Here is a 20,890-nt window from a genome sequence, read left to right on the forward strand (position 1 = left end):
GCACCCACAGCTCCTGGCGAGGTCTGCTGCTGTCCTCTGCATGCAAGGAGGAGGAGTGGGCAGTGCCATGGCCTGCAGTCCCCATGCTCACTGCTCCCTGGACCAGTTGTGGCCGTGACAGGGAGGTCACTGACCCCCTGTGGGTGTCTGTCTGGGGCTTTGTTTCTTTTGCTGGTGCAGGGGCACCATCCCTTGCTTATGCATGCAAAGCCCCATCACCTTGCATTCCCTTTGGGTTTTAGCATGTTTCTTCCCCACTTCTCCTCAGCAACGTGTTGCTGTGGTGTGGCACCAACCCAAGACACGGTGGTGGCTTGGGGGCAGGTGGGCACGAGGCAAGAGTTGCACACCAAAGTGGGATGACCCTGCAGAGAGACCTTGCCTAGCCTCACCCTCCTGTTGCAAAGCCTAAATATTTGCTTAATCTTCTGAAGTGTCTGGAGAGAGGAGGAGCCGAAGCTTTAGCCTGGTTCTATTAATGAAATAGTGATGATGACTAGGGAATTAGTATCCAGGCCCTGGTGTAGTCCAGGGAGGAAGGACTGTGCTGAACAGGCTGGTGGTCACCTTCTGCCTGGTGGAAACTGCATTCCCATTCTCTGACAGATACAGCCTCAAATCCCTGTGTTTATTCTGCTTAAATTCAGAATTCTGTCAGCTTCTGTGGCAGTGCTATCTGCCTTATGACTGGATTCAGAAAGGCACAAATGTGCTTTGTCCTTGGGGTGTGGGCTGCGACCTTGCAGGCATTTCTTGCTGGAATTTTGTACAGGCACTTCCCACAACTGGGGCTTGGATGGTGGGTACCTGTGGGTACCTGCTGCTGCTGGAATGCCAGCCCTGCCAAGGAGTGTGACAGTGGGGTCACAGCATCCTCTGGGCTAAACCTGGGGTCACACTGTGGATGATGTGGTAATGGCCCTTGAAACATGCTCATCATTTGAAGGGCTCCAGCTGCACCTGCTGCAGCTCAGAAAAGCTGCTGCAGGAGTGACTGCAGGTGAATTCGTTGGCAGTGAGGCTGTTGTGATGTTCAGGCACTGTTGAATCCATCCAAGTTGTCTGAGCAGAAATTACATGAGAATCTCAGAGGATTTGGAGTGAGGGGTCATAAATCTTGGGTGCATCTTGGCAGGGTAGTAGGAATATTTGCAGTTCCACTTGCAAATGCTGCTGTCATGCAGCAAATGCACTAATTAATTTAGCACAGGAGAGTCAAGTCTGTTGTCTTGCTTTCGGCCAAACAAGTCAAATGCCTGTTCATAGACACAGGTCAATGACAGGTTCATAGACACAGGTCAAGTCCTTAACCACTGCCTTTGCCTTGGCCCCTGGCAGTGAATGGATGTGGGAGCCCTGCTGTCAGCCTCGTGCCCCCTGTGCCAGCCCTTGTGGGTCAGCTCAGCAGCCAGGGCCAGCTGCATTTTCCTGTGGCGTGGCTCAGCAGTGAGGGCTCTAGGAAGGCAGAGAGGGCTCTGAGCAGTCTGTCCCAGTGCTGCTGAGGGGCTGGCAAGGGAGCACGCCGATGTTTGTGCAGCCTGTTGATGTCTGTGTCTCTCCCCAGCTGCAGCCGGAGCAGCTGGACTGTGGAGCCGCACACCTCCAGCACCCGCTGGCCATCCTGAACCCGGTCACAGCCACCCCCATCTTCACCTACAGCGGCCTGACCGCCGTGGCGGTGGCCAGTGTCAACAACTACACGGTTGTGTTCCTGGGCACGGCGAGCGGAGGACTCCTGAAGGCAAGTGGGGCCCGGCAGCAGCAGCGTGGGGCAGCACAGCTGGGGACAGGGTGGGTGTCGGGGCTCCCCCTTCCAGCACCCCCGGTCTGCCCAGAGGGGGACATCTGTTGTCTCCTTCCTTCAGGCAATGAAGAAGTCATTGGGTATTGCCATAGCCTGGACAGTGATACACGCTGCCTGATGACTGGTGGCTGATAATCACTGCTCAGGGCTGCCATGTGAGCGGGATGTTTTTGATAAACCCTAAGCTGAAAATGCTATTGTGCAGCATTGAATTATAAATTAATTTTATTAAACTATTTTATTAATTATATTAATATAATTTTAAAACAATACGATTATATATGCAACATAATATAATTTTAATTACAATGTTTTGTTATTATTTAATTCTTGAAATTATTAAAATTATTGAAAGCTCTTCTAATAAATTCTCCCTCTGAGGTGCTGGCTTTTGAAGACTCCATGTAGACAGGGGAATCACAAAGAGATTCTTCTTCACAGCTGAATCCAAAGCAGGTGTGAACCCATGGTGGAGTCTGTTCTAAATAACATGTAAGAGGTGATGCAGGGTGATGCAATGCCCCAGCTCTGCAGCCAGGACACAAGGCCAAGCTCTCAGTAACCTTAGTGCTTGAAGTTTGCCAGAGAAAGTTTTGATTCCAGGCAGCCACAGCAGTCTGGTAAACTGCCAGTATCAAAAGTCCATAGAGAAGAGGGGGAAAAGGCCTGGAGCAGAGACAGCTGATACCTGCTTTATCTCTGCCTGGGGAGACTGATGCATAATGTGGAATACTGGATCAAAATACTTGGATAGAAGAAAACGTACCCAGTTTTTTCCCTTGCATCTCGGTGCTCCCGGCAGAAATGCGGGAACGATCACAATCACAAAGAGGCTCCCTGCTTTGATTTTTGCCCCCAGGGGCAGGTAATTTGTGAGGGTGGGAGGGAGCTGGCGTTGGGCCAGGCGCAGCAGGCTGGGGGGCACATGCCACACGCAGAGCAGCCTGTTCACACGGCATTAACAGCTCTGCTCCATTATCATCTCCGAGAGACCAGCCTTATCTGCAGTGCCTCCATTAGGGAGAGGCTCCTGGCTACCCTGTGCTGGGATAATTTGCTCAGATAGCTGTAATCTAATTCCACAACACAGCTGCATAACCAGAAGCCCTTCTACCTTTGGGGCTCCTTGCTTTTTGGCACGGGACGCAAGGTACTTTGCGTGAGGAAATCATTCAGATTTGTGGCCTGAGAAAAGACAGCAGAGGGGCAGAAATAGTGCTTGCCCAGCTCCTGCCAGCAGCAGTTAGGGCTACCAGGGACATGTATGGCGAATTAATGCAGTTCTGGCTGCAGACAGGCATTTGGTGAGGACCAATCTGGCCATCATGAGAGGGTCAGCAGTGCTTGGGCAGCGCAGCCGTGCCAGGGGGCAGTGCCCTCAAGGGCAATGGTGAGAAGGAGGGCTCTCTCCTGATGTGTGCAGGTGTGGAAGTGCAGTGTGCAAGCAGATGAGTCCTGGTGTTACCCAGGACGTGCTCTGCTCCCACCAGCACCCAGGGCAGTCTGTGTGCTCCAGCCACCCCAGCTGCTCCCCTGCTGCACCAGGACCAGCAGTCACTACCCCTCTGTGCTGCTGTGGGAGCTCTCCCCAGAGCCTGCAGCCCCCTGGAATCCAGGGAAATTGCCTGTGTGAAGAGGATGTAGGGTGAACATGCCCAGGAGGCAGAGGGAGCCAGACACAGGTGCCTGTAAACAGCCACGTGGAGCCCATCTCAGCAGCGAGGGAGAGAGGATGCAGTGGGGAATGTCAGGGCTCAGTTCATGGACTTCTTGGGTGATACCAGGGAAATAATTTAGCTTCTGGCTAGCCAGCTTTTAAAATGGACAAAGCAATAGTACCCTTTTTCTGCATAGCTCTCTGTGCTATGTTTCTTAGCAGAGAGAAGCCTGAGCCTGTGCTGTCATACTGGGGTGTGTCAGTGCTGCTCTAGTGTAAGAATTAATTAACCTATGTTAATTAATTAATCCACATTTAGACAACAGAGGCACACTTGGTCATTACAATATTGCCTTCCCTTGCTAGTAAGAAGGCCAGAATTTTCTTCACTCCCTTTCTGTTTTAAGCTGAAAAGTGACTGTCACGAGAAATTGTGTAGCCCCATTGTTATTTCCTCTCAGCAATGCCACATTTAATTTACTGAATTTTCAAGTCAAATGCCAAGACATTCAGAGAACTGAAAGGCAGGCTGATGCTGTGCAGCCTCCTCCATCACTGCCAGCACTTCGGCTGGTGATTCATGAGGCAAGGTAGGACTTGGCGCTCTCGTGGCAGCTGCCGTGGTCTTCTGGAGTCAGCAGGGATAGAAGCTTCTTCTGGCTGGCAGTGACAACACTTATTTTTCAAATATGCAGGGGAGCAGGAGATGCCATGCTGTACAGCCCTGTTGCTGATTTTCGCTGTTTTTCATTAAGTTTTGGGAACTCAATGTTCCCTGTACAGAATGTGAGTGTGTATGTGATGAGGCCTGAAGGCTGGTGCCACTTGGGTCAGGGTAACACAAACGCTGCTGTGCCTGTTGGATGAAGCTGTGCAGGGGTAGAGCCTCCAATCAGTCACCTTCCAGAGGGACCAGGGACAGTGAGGGTCCTGCACCCCTGAGCAGGGCTGGGGCTTTCTGGGCCGTGCCATGCCTGCCCAGAGACACAGAGCTGACTTTCCATGACTTTCCAGGAAAGCTCTGTGTGTGCAGCCTGCAAAATGTGCAGAGATTCACGGTGCTTGACAGCTTGGGGCACCACTGAATACCACTCTGGTTTTTATTTATAACCAAGGAGAAATAATCTTCTGCCCTTAGTGTTTGAAAATGGTCTCAGTGAGTGGCCTCTTCTCTCTACAGATAAACCTGGACAGCACGATGAAGGTTATTAGCAGGAGATCCATTTCAGTGGCTTACGGAGAGCCTGTCCACCCCATCATGCAATTTGACCCTTCTGATTCCACTTACCTCTACCTGATGACCTCTTACCAGGTGAGATCTTCAGTCCTCAACAAACCAGTTATTGGAGCACAGCATGCATTTGATTTAGCTCAGAGCTGGGAGCAGAAAGAGGGTGAGAGCCAAGATGTTCAGAGCTTTGGCTGTCACTGGGCTTTCTGGAGAGGTGCCTATCTATTCTCCTGTGCTGGGTAATAACACCATGCAGCCCAGCTTATCGGGTCTTTGTGGTGGTCAGGTAAAAAGAAGAGTGAAAGATACTGAAACAGATTGCACTTACAGGAGTGCAGAAATAAGCGCAGAAATAAGCAAAGGTTGTTCCTGTACAGAAACCCCAAAATGACAGTACGTGGTCTTTAGGGAGGCTTTCAGGAGATCCTAGGGACAAAAGTCTGCGTGTCAGAAGTGGTCCCTGGGAGGTTTCTGCTCAGTGCTTGGCAGGAGGGCTCTGCAGAGACCCGGAGAGCTGCAGCAGGTACAGACAGGCGGTCCCATCTCCATCAAGTTAACAGAGTAGGAAGATGAGAGCTGAGTGCTCCAGGCACTGAGGGTTTGTCCTGAATTACATTTTAATCTGTCAAAACAGATGCACCACCCCAAATGTTACATGTTGCATTTGTATTTTCCGAGCTCTAATTCCCTGCAGATTGGTCATTATCGTTTCACAGACCCCTCCCAGGAAGCCTCTTCAGCTGATGGCTCTGACTGGCTCATCTCAGCCCCTGGCTGGGCTGTGCCCTCCACTCAGGCTGATCAAACAACTGGTGTGGTGCTCGTGGTGCCTCCTCTGACTGCTCCTTTTCCAATAAATCTGATGAGTTAGTTTCTCTTTGGTGGAGAGAGCATCCTGGGAAGCTCCCCAGGAGCTTGACAGGGTTGGGGTGGGGTTGCTGAGCCCTGCAGGGCTGGGGAACAGTGAGGTGCTGTGAGTGAAGTGGGGCTCTGGCCAAGGAGCCTGCAGCTTGGACTGTGCTTGCCTGGTGGGAGCCCTTGGCACCTCACATTTTCAGTCCCCACTGTTCCAAACCAGTCAGGTTTCCTTCCCAAATGTGTAGAGATCAAAGGAGGTGAGAGCAGAAACTAACACATGCTTTCCCTTCCAACTGCTGCTGCCAAGTGAGTCCCCAGAGGTACTTTAATTTTTTTCACAAATCAAGGTTTCTAGAGTGGTGCTGGTTTCTGATCTTTGTGTAAACAGCCAGAGAGTGCTGGGCTGTGTCTGGAGAGGAGCTTTCTGCAGGTCTGGGTGAGAGCTTTTCACAAGAGACGGTGAAGCTGTAAAGCTATGTCCATCTGACACCTCTGAAAGGTGCAGTGTCACATTCTGTAACCTGGTCTCACATGGCTCCTGCCATGGCACCAGCTGAAAAGGAGCAGCTCAGCCCAGCCTAGCCCAGCTCAGCTCAGCTGGCTGCAAACCCTGTGGTTTCCCAAGCCCTAGGGCATCATTCCTGTCTTGGGGCTCATGGCCTGGCTTGGACAGGCTCTGGGGGCCCCCAGTGGGCAGCAAGTGGCTTCCTGGGCTCGTCCCCATGCCAGGTGGCCATGGCACAACTCCAGCTTCCAAGCCACGCCAGGGATTGCTCCTGGTGTGCGGGGTGAGCTTGCTCCAGGGGAAGGGTGCCTCGGCCCGAGGCGCTGGTGTCCTGTGTCCAGCTGCGTCCGGCCGGGCGGGGGTTCCGTGGGGCTGTGCCACGTCTGGGAGCAGCTGTGCTGTTGTTGTGCAGATGACTCGGGTGAAGGTGGCTGCCTGCAGCCAGTACTCGACGTGCGCGGAGTGCCTGGCCGCCGCCGACGCCTACTGCGGGTGGTGCACCATGGAGACCAGGTAGGACCAGCCCCGCCCTGTCCAGGTGTGCTCAGCGTGGCCTTGGCCCTCGGCCCGGGCAAGAGTTTGTGGTGCCCTCTGCCTTTCCCCACGGTCACACGACCAGCAGTCCTTGTCCATTCCTTACAAAATACCTGCTGTTAGAAAGTGTTGCATCTGGCCCAAAGGGTTGGGATGCTCTTCAGAGCCAAGGTTTCACCATAGCTGCATTGTCATGCCACAGGCATCTGCCAGTGCAAAGAATCTCTTGCAGGTGTCAAACCATGGGACTGGGAGAACCCACCCCCTGTGAAAGTCCATTTGCCCCTGCAGATCTCATCTATTAGTAGAAGATAATCACATGCAAAAGGGAATATTCAAAATTAGATTCCATATTTGCAAACTGAAGATGTCAGACAAAATGTCATTCTCTCCTCCTGAGTTTGGGTTCAGCCTGGGCTTTTCCTGCCTTCCTCAGTCCTGCTGCTCCACTGGTGCTGTGGGAGTACATGTTGTTATCATGGCAAGCAGACACTTAAACCATAGCAGCAAATGTTAAGGCTTAGCTGCATGGATAAAGGAGAAACATACAGACACAAGATTTTCTCTTCCCTCACAAGGAATTCAACATTTTTATCACGTGTTTTAAAACTCATCAACCACGAGCTGTTCCTCTGTTCGTTGCAGGTGTTCTCTGCAGCATGAGTGCACCAACTTCACAGGGGCCAACTTCTGGGCGAGTGTGAGTGAAGGAGTGCAGCAGTGCCCTTCCATGACCATCCTGGAGCCTGAGATCAATATTGACAAAGAGAACCCGGTGCGTTTGCTGCCACTTCCAAACCAATCCCCTGCAGGATCCATAGAGCCACAGCCTGCTCCCAGGGTGGGTGACCACCCCTGCTCCTCCTGTGGAGCAGCACGGCTCCTCGTGGCCTGGATGTGGTCAGGGGGATGCTGAGCTCTGCTGCATGCTGCTGCATCAGGCCAAGGCTCTCGGGGTGACCTGCTGCACCCCGGAGCCTGAGCCAGCTGGATGCCAAGTCTGTAGGAAAACAGCACCCAGAGCTGGGCCTACAGGCAAAAACCACCCAGAGCTGCTGCACCAAACACACAGGGGAGGGTCGCAAAATTTCAAACACAATCAGCTGCAGACAGCTGAGTCAACTCATTTCCTGGTTTTGTACTGTTGCTATTTAAAAGTATTTTAATTATATTTTAAAGGTTTTTTATCAAAATATTATTTGTTTCAAGACAGAGCCTGTCTGTGGGCTTGTTTTGGAGTTGCCTACCTCTGAAAAGCTTCTAAAATGTTGACCATTTCTAAATATAATTTTCTGTGATAATAGCTGACTTTTTTGTCTAATGTAGGCCCTGATAATACAAATAAATGGAACTATCCCGAACTTGAATGGAACGAATATTTCATGTGACTATGGAAACAACATCCGCACGGTAGCCAGAGTCGCTGGGGATTATGTAAACCAATTTATTTATTGCAGTTTGCTTCCACACGAGAAATATCCAGCATTTCCTGATGACCAAGGTATGCAAAAGCAAACAAGATGTGTTCCTTCTAACCATTTTGTGGACACAGTTTTTAATAGGCTTTATTTATTTTTTCAGTTGTATGTGCAGTTAAGACATACAGGGAAGAAAAGCCCGAAGCTGTGTCTGTTTTACAGGGCATATGACTCTGAAGTGTAGGAGTTCCACCATGTTTACATGAATTTATAGTATTTCAAATCTATCAATTTTTGTTTTAAACATCAGAATTTAAATGCCAGTTTATCTGGTTTGAGCTTCTGCTTTAGATTTAGTATGTACTAAGCCAAAAATGTTCTAGCCCTGGTCAAATAAAATAGTTTTTTATATTGATATTTTCAATTGCTTTGTTCAATTTCCCTCCAAAACACCCGCTGCCTTTCAGGAGAGCTCTGGAGGAAGAGCGAGTGGGTACCTAAAGGAGCTCAGTAACTCCTTAGTCCCATTTTGCAATCAAAAGCCATCCAGAGGTGTCCAGTGTCCCCTGCTTGCCAAAGGGGATGCCTGTCGAGGCTCCATGGAGCAGCCTCCAGAGGAGATGAGTGCCTGCGGATGAGGCTGAAGCCAGCTGAGCTGCTGGCTGAGCTGACCAGATCTGAACTGGCCACTTAGTGATGCAGTGGCCCCTCTCAGTGCCTTTGGAGAGGTTTGATGCTTTATTCCAGACTTGAGTGCTTGTAAAGTTCTCATCCTTCAAGCCTGGAGTTAATGTGCCATTGAAGATGGCTGACTTCAGTAAGGGGAGAATTAGCTAGTCCTTTTGAAAATTCCACTTTTCCTAGGCCCATTTGTAAAGCTGCATTGCTTTCCTCCCAAACTATCCAAAGAATGGGAGATCTTTAACTGCTCTGTATTGTTGGTTTCAGCAATGTCCAAATGAATTTCTGGAATTCAGTGCACTGATTTATTGTTTGTATTCTGAAAGAGGCATTGTTTCTTCTCTCTGGTGCTTATATGGCAAAATTGCAATGAAAAAAAAAAAATAGGCAATTCTGCGGGGAGGGAAGGTAGTATGGTGTGTTGAGCAGCCAAAAAAGGGATTTCCCCTCTCTGCAGGTTTGTTGGCACAGGGAAAGTGAGTGGGATTTTAAAACATGATAACCAACATGTTTTAATTACCACATTTTAAAAATTATAGTTTAGCACCAACTGTATGTGAAGACAATAATTAAATCTGGTAATTAACACTTGCATAACATGCTGGAATTTTGTGCTGAAAGTCACCATGTTCTTTTTTGTGAGAGTAATGTAAGTGCTGATTTAGGAGGGAAGAGCTGAATGTCAAAGGAGAAAGGATGACTGGTCCAAGTTCGGACATGCAGCTCGGAGGAAGCCCTAGAGAAAACAAATCATATTTAGCCCTTGTTTTCCCAAGGGTCTCTCTTGTCTGCTGAGTGTGAGTGTGAGCAAGGGGCTGTTGCAACCCAATATTCTTTGGCTTGATTTTCTCAGACCACGTGGTCGTTGAAACTTCTCTCCGGGTGAACAACAAAAACATAATCCGGGCCAATTTCACCATCTACGATTGCAAAAGGATTGGGAACATTTACCCCAAGAGAGCGTAAGTGTCCCCGGTGTGCAGGCAGGGAGCCACCGTGGGCAGGTGGTGGCAGGGCGAGGGTGGCACGGGGGTGACACTGGTGGGGCAGTTTGAAGCTGGGAGGGTGCCAGCGCAAACCCTGGATGAGGGTTCTGCTCTGTGGGGTTAATGGGGGAGCTCAGCTCCTGAGAGAAGGCAGCTGGGGGCCTGGGCAGGATTTGGCAGGATTGTGGGAGATGTGATGCCAGAGGAGGGTCCTCAAGCCATCTGGACATGTTGGGTTTCTTTTAAACATAAATGATATTTTTATATAAAGCTTGTTCTGTTAACCCTTCAGCAGCAGGGGTGGCCTCCCCAGCAATCTGTGGGCACTGGGGAAGGGAGAGTCATGCTCCCTGGCTCCTTCCAGCCCTGGAAGTCACATACCCCCATCAGCTTGAGGGGGCTCTAGTGGCACACACCCAAACCCATCCACCTCTCAGGAGCGTGGCATCAGGGCCTGACCACAGGGCCCACCAGCGCTCCCATGTCTGTGTAAACAGCAGGGAGAGGCTTAGTCAGGCTCCTCAGAGAGACAGATGAGGGAAAGAGCATTTTTTTGGGGAAAAACATTTTTTGCTAAGCAGAGGAAGGTGGCTCTCAGTCTCCTGTGGCCTGAGGCCGGCCAGGGATGCCTGGGGGTGATGGGCTCTGGCCACATTCCCTGCCAGCTGCCAGGGAGAGGAGAGGATAATCCAGCACTTGCCATGGGTTTTTCTAGGCACCATTAAAGGGTGAACAGAGTGAAGATGGGTTGCAGGGCTGAGGTGTGGCCCCTCTGAGCAACCTGTAGTCTGCTTTCCTCACCCTGCCTTTGCCATTTCAGGTGCACCAGCTGCCTCTCAGCCAGGTGGAAGTGTCACTGGTGCCCCTCCTCCTACAGCTGTGTCTCCAACCACTCGCAGTGTGAGGATGCTCTGCGGATGGAGGTGAGCATTGCCCAGTGCTGCTCGGGCTCCGAGCCCCCTCCAGCAGTGGCCAGCACCTGCTGGGTTCTGTCCTGTGCCAGAGCCTGGGGAGCCCTGCAGGGGTCTGGCACACGCTGGCTGCTGGGGCAGTGGGTGCTCATGCTGTGTGTGCTGCTCCTGCCTGGGACTTGGGGTGTCAGTTCCAGCAGTGACACTGGGTGACATCAGGGCTGTGGGCTCACCTGGGGACTGCCCTGGCTTAGTCCTGGATTGGCAAAGGACTAACTTCCTTGGATCCCCTGCTCCAGAGGTACAGTTGGGCTGGATGCTGACCTGCTTGGGCATGTTTGTTTTCTCTCTGTGCCTCCTGCTGATCTCGTGAGCAGCAGAGGTGCTCTGTAGCCCTGGAAACACGGGGCTTTCATCATGCAGTTGGAGCTTTTGGTAAACAAACCATTGCTGGTGCAACTGCACCTGAGCATGGCTCTGCAGGGAAAGCTGCATCCTACCAGCTCCATCCGCAGCATCTTGGACATTCTGCCCGTTTCCTCTGATCCAGATGTGAAGGATATAGTCAGCCAGAAGCTCTATTTCTGGTGGTTGGTGAACAGCAGAAGGGGCTGCAAGATGACAAGTTAATCATTCCTCTAAAGTGTATTTCTCTGGGAAGCTGTGCCAGCTCTGGTGACATGCAAGGACTCACCAGGCCAGGGGAGGTTTTGCTTGAAATTGTAGCTGTGCTGGTTTTATTTTAACTCTTTTTATTTCCTTGGAAGAGGCTTGGGACTGAAATTTCTCTCCAGTTGTTTGCTTTGCTGTTTTGCTTCCCTTATCACGTTCATCTCTGTTATTTAATCTCCTTGTTTAGGCAGCACCAACTATGCTTGGTTAGATGAGTGTCCTGACAGAAGTGAAATATTTTTTCCACAGTCAAACACGCACTTCCAGGTAGTTCTCTGACCCCTACCTCGGTCTAGGGAGGGCAGGAGAGAAATCTCCCCCTCACTGCATGTCTGGTCCCAGGGATGTGTCCAGCTGCAGGGATGTGTCTGAACGGGCATCTCAGGACGGGGAGGGCAGGCTCAGCCTCTCCTTGGAGCAGCAGCAACACTGGCATCAGTGGAGCCACAGCAGGATAACCTTTAATGCAAGCGAGAGGAAATCTTGCTTGCCGCAAATGATTCTGCATAATGGACCAAGTATTGTGTTGTCTTTTACCCCAATGGCTCCACTGTCACAGGCATTACTCTGGATGTACCCTGGGGCCATGCACAATCTGGCTTCATTTTTGCTGTAGTTTCGCAGTGTGATTTACGTCTCATGAGAGAACAGGACGGGTTTGTCACATAGACTGGAATTCTGAGTCAGCTCCAGTGTCTGAGACATCAATTTAAAACAAGAACAAAAGTAAGGAGACAGATGACCTTTTAAAATAATTTTTCAGTTTCATTTAAGCCTTTCACTGCAGCTGCCCTACGGCTGCAGCCCCTCACTGAAGCCCTGCAGTTGCTCGCCCCTCTGTCCGTGCACACGCAGCCTGTGCCCCGCAGCACCGCCGTGCAGGGTGGACACCCTGGGGCACAGACCCTGCGGGTGCTGCCAGGAGTGAGCAAGGCAGCGGGTGCGGCACGGCTGGGAGAGGGTCACGCTGGTGCATCTGCCATTGGAGGAGGCAGTGCCTCCTTTCAGAGTTATTCTGGCCCTGTCACGGCCAGAGCGACAGCTGAGGTGCAGGTACACGGTCACTGTGCACCTGGCAGTACCCATTTCCCAGTGAAATGAATCTTATCAAGGACTTTGATGGTTCCTCTTCTCTTGTTGCTGAGGATGCTCAGCACGCACCCACCTAATCCCTTTTTTTCCTTATTTTTGTACCTAGCAGAAGAAAATTGACTGTCCTCAAATAGTACCTGCCCCTTTGGAGCCAATGCCCACGGGTGTACCTCAGGACATCATGATCTCACTGGCCAATGCAACTTTTGCTAAGGTAAATGAGTTCCTAAAGGCATTGGGAAGGTTTGGACAGGTGTTTGGGGGAAATAAAACTCCCTGTTCCCTTGTGGGTGTTTGCTCCACCACAGAGCATGCCAGTGTCAGCTCTCCCAACCCCACATCCAGCCTGGCCCCAGTGCCTGTGCTGAGGAACAAGGACACAGCTCTGAGTGATGGGCAGGGAGCCCTGTCTGAGCCACAGTGTTTGAGTACAGCATGGAAGCATTGTTTAACTTCAGATTGTCAGAGCTCATTTGGTGTGAAAATGTCTTTCAGGACATCACTACAGAGCTTGTTTGATGTGAAAAAGTATTTTTTGTGAAATTTTCTGACATGCTAATTCTAACAGCAAAAAGCAGGAGTGGACATCAAATGTTGCCTTTGGAGATGTGCTGCATGCCAGACAGAACCAGAGGAATTTGGGGCAAAGAGGCTGAGCACTGGGAAAGTGCTTGAGTAAGCCCTGGTGTTTGTAGAAAGCTGCCCTGAGTAATTTCGGCTCAGAACAACAGGGCTCATGGGGCCAGGTTTGCCTTTGCCACTGCTGATGATTCCAGCATCCTGGGCAGCCAAGTGGCTCCTTGTTCTTCAGCAGAGGAGAATTTTGGAAGTGCTGGTGGAGCTGTTCTGGTGTGCTGGAGGGTGCTGCTGGAGGCTGGGGAGACGCCACTCCCACCATACCTCCTTGCCCTCAGCACAGGGGCAGAGCAGACCCTCGTGCCTCTATGGGGTGGCCTTTTCCTGCACAGCTCCAGCCTCCAGGAAGGAGGCTGTGACCTCTGCAATCAGCAAAACAGGGTGAGAAATCCTTCTTCCTGTCTGGATGCTGGAGGTGGCTGAGGAGGAAGCAATAGTGCATGGAACCCACAGGAAATGGAGTCAGCAGGAAAGGGGCAGCAGGAGAGGCTCTGGCAGCCTGACTTCCTTCCATCACCTTCTGCTCATTGTCCCAGGCTGCCGGGGAGGATTTCTTCTCCTTCCCCCTCTGGAGGAACTCACAAGTGCTGCTGGGAGCCTCAGAGACGTGTGCCCCAGCCCCTTTGCTGCAGCAGGGGCACTGCAGGGGCACGAGGCCGGGGCTAGGGGCAGCCTGCAGAGCCAGAGCTGCGTGGGCACAGGTGATGCACTGGGCAAGATTCTGCCTGTGTGTCTGCTGAGCCAGCAGCTGCCTGCCAGGAGCCTGCTGCTTCCTTCCATGTCTTTTATCAGATCTGCCAGTTTTCAAAGGGTAGTTAGACCTCAGTAGTGGTGGAGCATCAACTGCTTGGAGATAGGATTTTTTCCTGCAGGATGCAGGCATGGCAATAATTTGGTGCAGGATATCATCCTTGTGTTATCAGGAAAACAGCACAGAAGTCTGTCTTTCAACCTGTTCTTGACTGGGTCCTTGTTGGAATTACAGATTTGCTCAGTGTAGTTGTTGGGAGGAGGAGGAGGAAGGTGACTTTGGGCCCAAATCACTGACTGGTTTGGGCTGGTTTGGACAAGGTGGCCTGGGACAATGTTGGCTCTCAGTCTGTGCTGCAGCATGAGTTCTGCACACCTCGGCCCAGAGGAGCTGTTGGGGTTACAAGAGCCCAGCCAGGCACATCTGGTCTGAGTGTGCTGTGGGCCAGGCACAGCTCCTGGTCTGCACCTTTAGTGTCAGGTACTGATCTCCTGTTTGACTTGGGCAGAGTTCAGGTGCCAGTGACAGAATCAAAGTGGGACATGGACCCTGCTAATGGACTGACAGACAGAGAACTGCACAAAATGGTTGTTGCAGCCATTCTGCCCTTGTCTCCCTCTCCTAGGAGACAGCTCTGGAGTGCCATTTTGGGACAGACGGGACGTTTGAAGCCCGGTGGGTGAACTCCTCTGCCGTGGAGTGTGTGCACGTGCTGGTGAGTCCAGGGCTGAGGCTGCCAGCCCGGCTTCCCCCAGGCTGAGGATCAGGTCCGAGGGCGGCAGGGTCTCACCCCCAGCCTCCCAGCTGGCAGTGGGACACCACTTGCTCTCTTCCCTCCATCTCTCATTCCTGCATTTGCCCCTCTGGGCTCTCTGCATGCGCTGATGCTGGCAGGGCACACACATGTCACTGCTGCTGTGCTCCCAGCTCTGTGCAGTGGCTTTGGCCCTTCCTGGGGCTTGGGAAAGAGCTGCTTGTTTACCTTTCTAAATGGGAAGAGTTTAGTTCAGGCAAAAAATTTGGCCACCTTTCAGGATTGCTATTTCTGTAGCTTTTATTTTGTACAAGGAACTGGCCTGAGAAAATGCTGTGATGCTCACTGGAAAGCAGTGTGTGGTTGTTGGAGGGCAAACTGCACCTGCAAAATGCAGCAAACATTTGGGCTTTCACCAGTAGGAACATTGCAAGTGGAAGCTGGAGAAGAGCACTTTCCCATCACATCACCTGTATCACAGCCCCACACTGAGAATGTGCAGACAGTCCAGGCTGCTCGTTTTCCTGTCCATTTCTGCTAAAAATAGCAACAACCCAGGGCTCTGTGCTCACCACGATATGCACTGTGTCCTGGTGGCCTTTACTGGGACTTCAGCAAAATGATTAAAACAAAACAGCTGTCCCACTTCTTCTGCTAAGGATAAGACTCTTGTGTCTGGAGGAGCAGTGGTCAAAGAAGCCTCACAAGAAAGGTCAATTTATGGGGTGTGTGTGTATGTGTATGTAACTTCCTATTTTACTGAATTTCATAAGGTTTTGTTTGCTTTTTGTGTACAGCTCCACACATCAGAGAAAAGCCATCGCTTCCCAGTGAACCTCCAGCTGAAGGACAAACCAGACAGATTTATCGACAGTCCAGAGATGATGACAGGTCTGAGTTGAAAATATGTTTATGCTTCTCTCATCTGGTTGGCTTGAACGACTCTCAAACCTGGGCAGAGTTTATGGCTGCAGGAGAGAAACCATGGCTCCAGTGGGCTCAGCGCAGTTCCTTCTCTCAGGCACATGCAAAAAGCGTATTTACCCAGAGTCACCCCCGTGAACGTGAGCCCAGAGCCCAGACTGGCACCCACACATCCCTGTTACAGCCAGCCAGAGTCCAGCCCTGCCCAGAAGTGCAGGCAGCTCAGGTCTCACCTGCCAGTGGTGCACGGCTCAGGTTAACTGGTGCTCCCAGTCGGGGTGTGAGCTAGAGAGGAATTCCTCCCGGGGAGAGAAGGGATGGGGCAGGGCTCTTCCCTCAGCTCTCACAGGAGCATGGCACCGAGGTTCCACATGCCGTGAAAACTGAGTCCTTCTTTTTGCTTCCTCTGCTGAGAAGGAATAAAATGTGTAAGCACATTTCACCCCTGGCCTGTTCTCTGTCTCTGCAAAGAGTGGCTGGATTCCCAAAAAAGCCCTTGCTACATCAGCAAACTGAGGAAGGCAGGCAGTCAGACCCGAAATGAGTCAGACTCAGACAGGGTGGGCAGGCAGGACGAGCCCAGGGCCCGGCCTCGGAGCGGGGCTGGCACAGCAGCACGGCCAGAGGTGCCCCTTGCCAAGGGCTCTGGCTGGAGGCAGCACTCCCGAGCTCCTTTGCCTCTCACCAGTGTCAGCAGCTGTAGCAGAAGGGGCTGATTTATCTGAAGTGCAGAGGAGGAGGAGAGCCCAAAGAGAGCTTTCCTTTGGAGGATAGCTGTGACAGGGAGAAAGACACAAGCACCAGCAGCCAGTGACCAGGATAGAAAAGTTTCCCCATGGTAAACCCCTGTGAATGGAGGAGGATTATCTTGCAAAGTGAAAATACCTGGAAATACCAGCATGGGCAGGCATGAGATCTGGTTTCTCTGCAGAAAGAAGAGGGCATAATTTCGCAATACAGTGGTAACCCTGAGGAGGGGGGTGGGACATGGGGTTTTGGCTGTGTCAAAAACTCAGTTCTCTGTGTGGGTGGCGCTGGGAGCTGGAACCACAGCAGAAAAAGCGTGGTGGAATTCCCCTCCTCCTGCATGGAGAAGGAGCTCGTTTACATAGGCCATGTTTGCATCCATCAGAATTGGCCAGAATATTTGGAGTTCCCACAGGACTGTTGTGCTGCTCTGGCTCCTCCTCTCTTTGCTCAGGCTGGTGTGAGTCACATTCGAGAGACTGCCTTGCATCAGAGATCTGCTAGACAAACATAGGCATCTTTTAAAATGTCTTTAATGAAATCACTGATGTTATTGTTTATTATTTCAATGTTTATTAGCTTTTATTTTATACTCTGTTTTGATAGTCCATTGAAGGAATACAAGATCTGCTATTGGTTGGAAAACCACCCAGTGTAATCCCCTGGGGAGACTGCAGATGACATGGAATAGGCTTTTTTTGTAAAGAATAGGAGAGACCCTCAGTACCAGTGATGTTTCGTTAGCATGGCACAGGCAGTGTTGGTGCTGATGAAGTTTCATTAGCACAGCACAGCAGAGCGTTGAGGCTGAGGGACTCATTACTTGCTCAGGAAATGCCTTAAGATGCTCCTGTGAGCAGAAGTGCCAAATGTGTCTGTTTCTGTGTTTTATGTGCTCCTGCAAAGTCTCCTGTGGGGAAAAGGGTGTGAAAGCCATGTTTCCTGAGCATTTCCGACTGCTACCTCCATGGATACCCACACTTCAGTGGAAGAAGTCTTGAGGCTGGAGAGGAAATGTAACCCAGGGCACCAGCTAATGGAAATGTGAAGGCAGTATAAGAAAAACATATGGAAGTTGAGCTGAGCAGATCTGAAGGAAGAAGTCAATGAAAGGGGTCTGCGGTCACAGGGGGAAGGAAAGGACTGTAAACCCTGTACAAAGCACAAAGTACCCCATTTTTTGTCAGCGTGGAAGCAATGTGATTGCTTTCCTGGCAGGATGGAGCCAGCTTTGCCAAGCAGCTTCCCATGTAGATGCTGAGAGTTGGAAACATGTAGCATTAATTGACAAAAGGTTCCAAGTTTGGGTGTTGCTTGTTTTTCTCCCAAGGGGGAGAAAAAAGAAAAGAACGTGCTAAATAATATTGTAGTGTGAACAAGCGCCCAGGCCTTCTGGGAAATCTGCAGGATGGTAGCCAAGGGCTCCCTCGTCTTGCTGTGTGCTCTGCTCATCCGCTGGATTTCAGATTTTCCTGGGATTTACGTAGCGGGCAGGTGGTGGGAGCGGGGGGGCCGTGTGGGTTGGATTGCCTCAGGCTAAGCAAAGCTGCGAGAGCCTCAGGCCTGGAGCTCAGGCTGTCTTTGTCTCTGGTGGTTCAGTGGAGGTGTACAACTGTGCGACCGGCAGCGCCGACTGCTCCCAGTGCCTGGGGAGGGAGGACCTGGGGCACCGCTGCCTCTGGAGCGAGAGCAGCTCCAGCTGCAGGCTGCAGACCGAGCCTCCACAGGTCGCTGAAGTCTGCCCACCTCCAGAGATTCGCAAGGTAAGACCCGAAGGCAGCACGGAGGGTGCTCGCAGTGTGGCATGGTGTGAGGTGGTGGGTGGTGCCAAGGGCTGGGACTGGCTGCACTGGAGCTGAGGAGGATCTGCACATTGGCCCTGGCACGGGATGGGGTCCAGACCAGCACTGAATTGTTCGCTGGCTTTCTATGCTGTCAAGGACATCTTGCTAGTGACAGGATCCAGTCTTCATCGTGTTAGAGGGAAAAACAACAGCAGCACCATCATGGCCGGTCCCCTGTCCTCTCGCAGCACTGGGATGTTGCCGTGACCAGACCATGCTTTGTCCCCTCACAGCAATGGGGGCAGCAGCTGTCAGGTGAAACCGGTGGTGTAGGAGTGGGTTCAAAGCTGGTCTGTGGAAGAAAGCATGTTTCTTCCCAGATGTGTTTGCAGCTGAAGTGATCCTTGACTAAACCCCACTGCCCAACACAGCAGAGAAGTGTGGTGGTTTCTCCTCTGCCAAGCCGGAGCGAGGAGACTCTGGTGTTGGGTGCACTGGGCAAGCAGGAGTGTGAGGAGTGATTCTGTTTGCTTCACAGGGCTCAGGTGGTGCTTGGACACCAGGATTGGCTCAGGGATGAAGGCCAGAAGCTCCTGGTTCTCCCCTGACCTGGTCTAGTGGAAGGTGTCCCTGCCAATGGCATGAATCATAGATGATCTTTGAGGTCTCTTCCAACCCAAACCATTCTGGGGCCCTGTGATGCTCTGACCTTATGCCCTGCCCCTTGGTGCTGCAGATCGAGCCGCTGCGGGGGCCTCTGGAGGGGGGCACGCTGCTGACCATCCGCGGGAGGAACCTGGGCCGGCGCTTCAGCGACATCGCGGGCGCCGTGCGCGTGGGCGGCGTGCTCTGCGCCCCGCTGCCCCACAGATACGTCGTCTCTGAGACGTGAGTTGGGGGAGCCGGGGAGGAGGGACCACGGCCCCTGCATGTCCCTGGCCCATGCCCATCCCTCCCTGTCCCTGCGGCCAGGCAGAGGCCAGCTGCTGCTGCCTGTCACCACTGCCATCTGCCTCCTCCATCCACAGAGTGGTGTGCCAGACCGGAGAGGCTCCGGAGGCGTTCTCGGACGTGGTCACGGTCAACGTGAGCCGGGAGGGGAGGTCCAGGGAGCGGTACTCCTACGTGGTGAGTGTTCCTTTGGTGATTCCTGTGCCCCTTAAAGTGGGTGTGCAGCTCCCCATGCCTCCCCCAGCTGGCTGAGAAACAGGATCTACAACTACATCTTGGGGTACTTAAGGAGCTGCTGAGGTGTCACCTCACCTGTGGTTACCTGTGTGGGGTGTGGCAGGACCACAGCAGGATGCTGGCAGCACAGCCACGCTCCCAGACTCAGCTCCTGCAGGGGTCTGTCTCATTCCAGCTCTATTGGCAGTTCTCCTGCTATAAAAAGGAACTCAGTTTTCTTCTACCTCTTTTGCTGAAGTGTTGTTACAACCTGTGAGATTTTTTGGGACTTGTGAAGCCCCTTTGTGCTGTGTAAGTTACATTCCATAAACTCACATTGTTTAGAACTGATATTTTTGCTGCAGAGATTGTATTAGTTTTTGCATGAAATAATGCGTAGGGATTAGACTGAAGCTAACCCCATGTCACTGTGCAATGAAAAGCCCTTTATAACTTTGTGCTGTGCTGTTTCACAAAGATAGCTTTCATCTCTATAAACCTGGAGAGAAATCCATGCATTTTTTCTCTTCCCAACATGAACCTTCTTCTTGGACAGTATTCATGGACAGCCATGCTGGGTGGGTGCTGAGAGCACGTGGAGTGCTTGGAGCCATTGTGCCTCCACAGCAGCTTCAGCTGGGGCAGGACAGTCTGTGCTGCAAGTTGTTGGCCTGGGAGGAGACCTGGAGCCCCAGAAAACACTTTGATTCCTGGTGGCCACTGTGAGGAACTTGGGGCAGATCATGGAGTGTGATTCTCCCACCCTGAAGTCAATGACAGATTTGGTATTTAGTTCAGGGAGTTGAGAGCACGCAGCCAGCACAGGCATGGCACACCCCAGCACCCAGCAGAGCCGGGCCTGACACTGCATGGGGAGAGGCTGGGGAGTGATGGCACAGCCAGGCCAGTCTCAGCAGGAGTTCCCAGATCCCATTTCCACAGTTTCCAGGTGTCCAGGTTCACATCCCAACAGCCCCCTTGGTTTGGGGATCCTCAGGATGTGTGTGCTGAGCTGGCACACCCCCCACTGCTGGCTGAGAGGGGGGAGAGGGACCCTGCGAGTGGAACAGGGCTGGGCAGCTCCTTCACCAGCTCTTAACATGCGAGGAAAAGCCTCTCAGGAAACACCTGTGGAAGCACCAATGCTGAACAAAGCCAGGCCCTGACCTCAGCCTGGGTCCATGGCAGCCCTGTGCCGGCAGCTCCGGGGCAAGCTTAGGGAGCAGGCTCCTCCCTGGAGAGAGAGGGGAGCCCTTCCTGCTTGGGTGGCACAGTAGAAAACTGCTGTCTCTCTGTCTGTCTCTGTTTGTCTGTCTTGTTTGTCTTAGCAAAGCTTGGAGCACATATGAGGGAGTGCCCTGCCTTGTGCACGTGTTGGGGAGGGACACTGCATGATGAAGGTGTAAAGTAGCTTTCATGCCATGTGCAGACCAAGCAACACTCTTGTTTTCTTGGTTCTCCTCTCCCATCTGATGGCATGCAAATGGAGTAGCCTATACCATGTGAGGCTGGTCTTGGTGAGACCTGAACTTTGGCATTGGTACAGTTGCCTGGAAAAGTTTAAAAGCCTTTCAGAAGTGCCCTTCCAAAGAAGGTACTTCATGACATACCAGATATTGTTTGTGTGCTACATCTTTCAAAGTCCCCATTATACATGCCTAGAAGAGACAGAATTCAGCTGTAATTGTACTGAGGAGGAGGGAAAGGCTTCTTCAGGACATTATAGCAGGCTATGGATGAGCTGGATTTGCCAAAGCTGTGATGGAGGTGATTGGTGC

General features: G+C 51.8%; 1 protein-coding gene across 1 annotated transcript in view; it reads left to right on the plus strand.

Annotated features, from left to right (window-relative positions):
• The window catches only part of PLXND1 (plexin D1), a 67,536-nt gene that overhangs the window by 15,207 nt on the left and 31,439 nt on the right, over positions 1-20,890 (plus strand). The window contains exons 2-14 of the mRNA XM_066557872.1: positions 1,565-1,741; positions 4,642-4,773; positions 6,468-6,568; positions 7,235-7,364; positions 7,916-8,090; positions 9,542-9,650; positions 10,495-10,597; positions 12,456-12,563; positions 14,362-14,451; positions 15,288-15,381; positions 17,761-17,924; positions 18,682-18,833; positions 18,974-19,073. Coding sequence (XP_066413969.1) covers positions 1,565-1,741; positions 4,642-4,773; positions 6,468-6,568; positions 7,235-7,364; positions 7,916-8,090; positions 9,542-9,650; positions 10,495-10,597; positions 12,456-12,563; positions 14,362-14,451; positions 15,288-15,381; positions 17,761-17,924; positions 18,682-18,833; positions 18,974-19,073 — 1,635 coding nt within the window. The remainder of the gene's footprint in view (positions 1-1,564; positions 1,742-4,641; positions 4,774-6,467; positions 6,569-7,234; positions 7,365-7,915; positions 8,091-9,541; positions 9,651-10,494; positions 10,598-12,455; positions 12,564-14,361; positions 14,452-15,287; positions 15,382-17,760; positions 17,925-18,681; positions 18,834-18,973; positions 19,074-20,890) is intronic.

This window comes from Molothrus aeneus, chromosome 12 (assembly GCF_037042795.1).
Source record: "Molothrus aeneus isolate 106 chromosome 12, BPBGC_Maene_1.0, whole genome shotgun sequence".
Taxonomy (NCBI): domain Eukaryota; kingdom Metazoa; phylum Chordata; class Aves; order Passeriformes; family Icteridae; genus Molothrus; species Molothrus aeneus.